At 40.6% G+C, this 8046-nt stretch overlaps 1 protein-coding gene across 1 annotated transcript; it reads right to left on the bottom strand.

The window, feature by feature from the left end:
* Positions 1–1437: 1437 nt before the first annotated feature.
* On the bottom strand, positions 1438–7467 carry dnajb9a (DnaJ heat shock protein family (Hsp40) member B9a). Its single transcript, XM_080737375.1, has 3 exons — positions 7380–7467; positions 2617–2856; positions 1438–2191 (listed from the first exon to the last, which is right to left on the bottom strand). The coding sequence occupies exons 2-3, from the start codon at positions 2831–2833 to the stop codon at positions 1761–1763; spliced, it is 648 nt and encodes a 215-aa protein (XP_080593501.1). The 5' UTR covers positions 2834–2856; positions 7380–7467; the 3' UTR covers positions 1438–1760.
* Positions 7468–8046: the final 579 nt, after the last annotated feature.

Here is an 8046-nt window from a genome sequence, read left to right as displayed (position 1 = left end):
AGCCCTACATATGACAGCCAAAGAAGTATAAAATAAGGCGAAAGTGGTTAACAAACCTCAATTTAAGATGTAATTTTCCTTGAGTCTAATTTTTACATGGTTTTTACCTGTACTGTAAACATAACAAAAATAGGAAGCAATACTACGTTCATTCTGATTGGCCTCAACCTTTTATTTTTCAAAACACACCAAGTAAAACACAGTATGCATAAATGAAAGTGCAATGGGTTCTTTTTTACAACTATTACATGGCTATGTTGAATACCTTACTTCTAATTGGCCAATTATGGCATTCTGCTGATATCTGAGAGGAAAATAGAATTCTTCATGTCAAATTTATGAAGACAGCTTTAAATGTTGTAAATCATAAATCTATAGGACATGCTACTGTAACTGACAGGGATAAGGTAAAATTATGAAAATGCCACTGAACTATGCCTTGTACTGTATGCACATCTGGGAGCTCATCATTCAAGTGGGTCCACTTTGAATATTATATTGTTTGTGTTCTGTTGGACACATCATCATATCCACATCACAATCAGTCAACACAGTAAAATCTTATGAAGGGCTTTTCACATGGGAATCGACGGACGCGCATAGAAATTCATTTTCAATGAGAGGTGAGCAGGCATCAAGGTGATGCAGGAATTCTGACAGACGGAGGCAAGCTACAAGGGAGCGCACTACTCAGTGAAACTGTTCGTCATGCTCGTTTATGTACCCGCCCACCCTTGACAAGAGCTGTTTTGTGGTCAACCTTTTCCCCATGTGACGCGCAGGATAGTGATTTGACACAGATTGTCACTGTGTATTCACATGAGAAGTGCAGCGCGACCTGCTGATCCAAGCAAGAACGCAGGCATTGTGACGTTCTCCGTCTGTAAAGTCCTTACTAGTGAAATTGTATTATCCTTAATTTGACTAAGAAGAGTGTATAAAGGGTGTACACTCTTTGAAGCCTATGGTTCCATTTGTAGGTTCCTAATAGGTTCCATTTGTGCATTCTTCAGACTAAAATTTTAAATGTACTGTGTAAGCATTGGATGTTACTTACAAACATCTACCAAGAAAGACAAAACTAAAAGGGACCCTTTTAGTTTTGTCTTTCAAGACAACAGACATTTTGGTCAAACTAGCCTAGTCTAATTTTTTTCAAGACACTAACAAAACTACCAATGTCAAAAGAAGGAGATTATGCAGATATTTACATAATACTTTCAGCTTTCTGAGAAATTATACAACAATCACTCACAATTAAGGAAGGAGGAACTTTAACTGATAAATTATGCAAAGAATACAATTTCAGATAAAGCATTGCTATTTAGGCAGCTTGCAGTGTGGGTGCACAAAGTCTGCAGTAGACTTTTTCCTCTAGTCGTTGCCTATACAGGCAAAGATACCTCAACCTTTTTCAATTCAAGGACACCCAATTTATTATGCATTAGACCACACAGAGCCCAATTATATAGTTTTTTTTTATTATTATTATTATCTCTGGGACCTCAATCTAGGAAAAATGTTTGTCTGACAGGAATTTTCGTCCGGCATAATCTGCCTTTTGGTCCTGAATTGTTATACTATAATATAGTGACAACAGTGAAACGCTGATCAAAATACCCATTCTTGTACATTCTCTAGTTCAGCGGTCTTCAACAGGGGTTCCGGGACACCTAGGGGGTCCTCAGAGTTACTACAGGGGGCACACCAAATGTTTGTTTGATAGGCACTTAAAAAAATAAATCCTTTTATTGACCCTATCAGGAGCCAGTGCAGTCTGTGTACGTGGTCACCATATTTCCTCTGCGTTGCGTCACAGTTCTACAATGCTGTTTTGACGCACCTTGAAAACTACCATCCGCGTGCTTGGTGTGTCTTTCAAACGTAAACATCTTCTCCATATCATCAAAAATGTCATCAAAGATTCCGGTCTCAAACCCTCCAGGGAAGTGCTTCTTCTTCTTATGTTTACTGTGCGTCTCCTGGTGAGACTTGGAACGGTCATCGAAATGTTTTCTGTGACGGGCATGCCTGTTCAGGCTGGAGATGTCAAAGTCTTTGAACATGTCATCAAAGTTGAATGGTTGGTGGACGTTGTGCCTATATCCACTTTGGCTCTCCCCAGTGAAGTATCCGTACCCAGAACTGTCATAAGCTCTTCTTTTGTCCTCATCTGATAAGGTTTCATATGCTGTGCACGCACACGCGCACGCGCACACACACACACACACACACACACACACACACACACACACACACACACACACACATTTCAGATCACATTAATAAAGTATATAATGATGTTATTCATAACAGCTATTACAAAGTAATATAATAAATAAAAAAACATTGGACTGCACTGATGGTGTGCGTAACACCAGTCATGAATACGTTCAGATCACCTGCAAATTATTGATGGAGCCGTTGAAGTAACATTTATTTTAATTATTCATTACAGTAGTTCATTCAAACACTCATCCTAGCTCAGCCTCAGCACCTGAATCTGGGTGGTGAGAATTCCTTCCTCTCCAGGAAAGTAGGAGAGCAACATCCTAGTGGCCAAACTGAATTTTTTGCAATACCACCAAAATAAGTAGAAAGAAATTCCAGTCTCACCTTCAGCAATTACCCTGAACTTCAGTTCAGCATCGGGGCTCTTGTTCTTGTCTGGGTGATACTTCATTGCAAGCTTGTGGAAAGCCTTCTTAATCTGACGCTGAGTAGCATCTTTAGGAACTCCCAGTATGTCATAGTAGTCCTTCTTGGCGAGGATCAGTTCTGTTATCACTAAGATGCCCAGTGCAAACGTTATGGCAGACTGTGCATTTGCCATGGTTCTGAATGATTGATGAACTCCTGTATTTAAAAGAAAGAAAACAAAAAAATCCCAATATGGTTCAGGGGGTAACAGGTAATCTCGCCGAAATGAAGGTCGCCGGAAAACGTGGAAGAGTCGCCGAGGAAGGCTCACCAATTTCGGTGGAATTCTCGCCTGCCTGATTTGGAATTGTCGCCGACAGCTTTTACATGTCGCCGACAGTGTCGCCGACGTTTTTGGAATAGTCGCCTATTTTTATACCATTATAGACAACAAGGTATAAAGGGAGTGAGTGAGTGAGTGAGTGAGTGAGGGGTATTCAAGTGAGTGACGTTTTTGGAATAGTCGCCTATTTTTATACCATTATAGACAACAAGGTATAAAGGGAGTGAGTGAGTGAGTGAGTGAGTGAGGGGTATTCAAGTGAGTGTAGCCTACTTAGTCGCCTATATTTATACCATTATAGACAACAAGGTATAAAGGAAGGGAGTGAGTGAGTGAGTGAGTGAGTGAGTGAGTGAGTGAGTGAGTGAGTGAGGGGTATTCAAGTGAGTGTAGCCTACTTAGCATTAAAGTGAGTGTTCATATGTCACCCATTCACACGTTACATAAGCTTATAACTGTAGCTGTACCTGTCTTCTGTTAAACATCCTGGCCCCTCAACTGTTGCTTTAAACACATGAGCTAAATTGCGGTTATGTTGGGATAGAGGAAATCAGAGACGCAGCAGCAGCCAGCCAGTGGTGATCTGCAGATTTAATAGCAGCACGTCTGACTGCACAGATCGCTTCGTTGGGATTAAAACCGCTCGTAGTCCTACCACAGTGGTGCGGTGGTAGGACGTGGCTTTGGAAATAAACGTCATGACACTTTACCTTTTTCTATGCAAACTATAAAGTCTTCAATCAATCCATTTCATCCTCCATGACACAAACGATGCCACTATGTGCTGAGTCGCGGCTCGCAACGACGTGGCTTTGGAAATAAACGTCATGACACTTTACCTTTTTCTATGCAAACTATAAAGTCTTCAATCAATCCATTTCATCCTCCATGACACAAACGATGCCACTATGTGCTGAGTCGCGGCTCGCAACATGATGCCTGTCAGACAGTAAAATAAAACTGTGTAGATATAGGTCTAGTTTGATATAATTAGGCCTACATTTCTGTTGATGTTTCAACCAAGGGACGAGTTTGTGATTCCCCCATATCCATATAAAACACTCATGATAGCTGATACAACAGAAGTAAATTACATTTCACAGAAGATCTTTTTAATTTGCAAAAGATTTTAAGACAAGGGGTGTTATATTATAGCAATTGATGCACCAATGATGTGTGGAACACTAATGGAGAGACATGGCACGCATTACGCGTCGTGCGTAATGCCATCCAGCCCATTTAATTGCGTTTTGCCATTGCCATATGGACAGAGAGATTTCTCTATACGGGGCCATGTAGAAGTAATCAAAGCCATCAGCTGTAGCCTGTAAATGATCAGTCAATCAATTAAAAGGGTACCCACGTCCGTTTAGTTTGGCAGGTCCTGTGCAGGGCTGCAGGCTGAGTTTCAATTGTTTTTTACCGTCATATCAGACAGCGATTTATCTCCGACACAAATTGCCTATTATAGGCCTATTGTAATAGCCTACAATAATTGGCTGGGATGTAGGCCTAATATTACAATTAGTGTGATGATGTGAACTCTAAACGTTCCCCTAATCCCTAACTCTTGACGCAAAGCTATAAGATTCATGTGATATCCTCTATAATGTCAGGTCTAAGTTGTGGCATTTAGTACATTATTTCTATTTGATACCAGTGACATGCAGTGACATGCATTCTGAGACTCTCTCAGAATGCATTGATTTAATCGAATCTTAGAAAAAAGAAAGAAAAAAATTCTGCGCCTATTCTCATTTAATACTATTTCATACTGGCCTGGGATTGTTTTCTTAATAGGCCTATGATTGTTGAATGTCCATACAAAATGCACTTTGTATTTAGGCCTACTTTGAATTTCAAAGTGGGCTATTAATCTTTCTGTTTGGTGAAACAGATACTTGACTGTGCACATTTCAATATGATGTCAAATGCCACTTTGCTGCTTTGTCCATATGCGCTTAGGAAGCAAAGTAAGAGTAAGACACCAGTTTCATTCGAACATGGCTCGTCAATTATGAAGCGATTTAAAAAAATAAAACGTCACCTCATTCATTGGAAAGCCCCACTTCCATGACCAATGACTGTAGCCTATAGACCTATATAGTAGTGTTCCTATTAAATCTAAATATTTAAACGTTGGCTGATCTACCAGCTCTACAGACTCCTGTCCCAAAACTGACATTTCCTGATTCTCAAAGCTCTGAGCTTTGGTTGGCAGCTTGTAGATCGGCTATTTTCAAATAAACTAGGACTTATTAAGTGGATTGATTATGTAGGCTATGTTTGTTAATGTCATCTATTAGTGATCTAAAATTACAGTATTTTTTATGTGTGCCCATTGTCTCTCTCTCTCTCTCTCTCTCTCTCTCTCTCTCTCTCTCTCTCTCTCTCTCTCTCTAGTGACCCCACTGCACAGACCTGGGTGAAAGGTCCACACTTTTTTTCTTTCTTTCTTCTTTGTCAAATACAACACAAGAGCTCAAATGCAGAAGTATAACAGTTTCAGTTCACCGATCGACCGCTTGATTATGTAGGCCTATTATTATTTTCAGTCAAGCAAACACATCACAAGAAATTCCATAAATAAAAAAATATAATTATGAAGTAGTGAAAATATCCGACCATTTTAATTAAAAAGATCTTCTGTGAAATGTCATTTACTTCTGTTGTATCAGCTATCATGAGTGTTTTGGGGGAATCACAAATAAAATAAACTCGTCCCTTGGTTGAAACATCAACAGAAATGTAGGCCTAATTATATCAAACTATATCCACAAAGTTTTATTTTACTGTCTGACAGCATCATGTTGCGAGCCGCGACTCAGCACATAGTGGCACGTGCACACATTAGACATCAAAGGGGCTTGAGCCCCTGCCCTTTTATCCACTGGTAAAAAGTGCCCTCCGGCCGCACATTGGCACTCGCCATTACTGCTCTCCAGTCTAGACCATGAATGCGTTTTTTTTACTATGGTGAAAGAAATGCAAACGCCCTTTTCCGTGCCATATACCTGAATGCAGCTCCTGAACTTGAATGCAAGTATGTTGAAAGAATTGACCTCTTTTAGAAGTGTCAGCCCCTGCCTCTCTAACATTCTCTGCACGTCCCTGGCACACACTGACAGCTGCACGGAGTGCATGCACACTGTTTTCCTCGTGTCGTCTTGGTCGGAGGCGCGAGCATAGGCTCGGTTAAAGTAGTTTGTGTCATGGAGGATGAAATGGATTGATTGAAGACTTTATTAGAAGTTTGCATAGAAAAAGGTAAAGTTTCATGACGTTTATTTCCAAAGCCACGTACCACCGCACCACTATGGTAGGACTACGAGCGGTTTTAATCCCAACGAAGCGATCTGTGCATCCAATACGTTGTAGTCGTTGGTCAGAGACAAAGTTGCCAGCAGCCAGCTTGTACAGTTATAAAGCTTAGACCCTATAGTTTCTCTAAATAGCACAGGTACAAAACATGTAGGCTAGTAGTATACTACTGTAACGTGTGAATGGGTGACATATGGGTAGGGTAGCCTACACTCGCTCCCTTTGTTGTCTATTTTGGGCATCAGAGTTTTAAATGCTAAGTAGGCTATAATGGTTTATAAATATATACCCCACTCACTCACTCACTCACTCACTCACTCCCTTTATACCTTTGTTGTCTATAATGGTTTATAAATATAGGCGACTATTCCAAACACGTCGGCGACCATTCTCGATGAGATTTCTCACTGCCTGGATGAGTTTTCTATAACGCCAGGCGACTATTCCAAACACGTCGGCGACACTTGTCGGCGACCATTCCGGGCGACCTTCATTTCGGCGACTCTACTGGTATTCGGTTCAGGGTAATGTAGAGACAAGTACACATAATGTGAACGTGCAAGGTGGGCCTACATCATCTTCAACTTCTTATGCCCCAAATGACTAGATATACAGCTTTTATAGAAATTGCAGAAATATTAGACCTTAATTGTCGAATGTTTAATCAGGTAAATCACCGTAAATGTACCCACAATGCGAAATGCGAATGTTGTTTCCGTAGTAGACGATGCCTTCTAAAAGGGAGCGCTTGTTTTCCGTGGAGACGACGCCCGGTTTAGAGTGGTTACAAATTATTGTTGCCATGGAACAAGGTAACGTCATCCGTTTCAGCAAAACATCAATGGACCTTTTTCACAGACATGCATTAATGCTACAAATACAATTTTAAGCCACCCGTTTGATCTAGATATGACGAAGTGATCAATCTAAATCAAACGGCACCCACTATTCATTCCAGCAGTTTGTGTTTGTTTGTGCTGTTCTATGGTTGTGACACGGTTTGTCTGTTCTGTTCCATTGACCGTCAGTACAAAATAATATTTGGCGTTTGCGACGTAACAAAGCGTTCACTCACCCTTTACTTTCGGGGACAGACCGTCACGTTGGCTATTTATTTAAACTTTTGCCTATAACTAAATAACATTAAAATTATAATGTTTTTTAGATTTGAACTGTCATGTAAGAGAATGGAAAAGAAGAGCAGCAGCCTTCCCATCTTCTTCTTCTCTTGACTTGTTTACGTTTATGGACTTTTTCTCTCCTTTATTGGCGGATTTGGTGCATGCCGCCACCTGCCGTACCGGAGTGTGCGTACACACACACACACACACACACACACACACACACACACACACACACACGAAATACATGCAGACAGTCCACACACACGAAATACAGTCCACAGAACAGAAGTACAAGAACACCTGCTTCTAATGATATCAAATGCCTTGTACAAAAGACATAAACAGTGCCAGTGCAGTCAGACAATGCAGACAGACAGCAGAATGTTACATACAAATACTGTAGGTCAGACACAGCAGACATAAATCATATAGAGGGTATGCGTGTGACATCACTGTAGCTGGAAGTTATGTGGGAACACGCCCACTGAGTGGCAAAAAACAAATTTCTTCCATTGACAGCCCATACATCCAAACAGAAAAGTCCTATCTGATTGTATTAAACAAAGTTAACTCACCAATATTGCGGCTGTACTGAAAGCTTGAATTATCCTCTTTCTA

Source organism: Nannobrachium achirus (assembly GCF_963921795.1).
Source record: "Nannobrachium achirus genome assembly, chromosome: 11".
NCBI classification, from domain to species: Eukaryota; Metazoa; Chordata; class Actinopteri; order Myctophiformes; family Myctophidae; genus Nannobrachium; species Nannobrachium achirus.
This window is presented reverse-complemented; position numbering and strand designations above follow the sequence as displayed.

What these genes read in the sequence shown, in the direction of transcription:
- dnajb9a (XM_080737375.1), bottom strand. Translation starts at nt 2,833, where the DNA reads ATGGCAAATGCACAGTCTGCCATAACGTTTGCACTGGGCATCTTAGTG. An exon ending in GTTCAGGGTAATTGCTGAAG is followed by an intron (nt 2,192 to 2,616) that starts GTGAGACTGGAA and finishes GTGCGTGCACAG; the next exon opens with CATATGAAACCTTATCAGAT.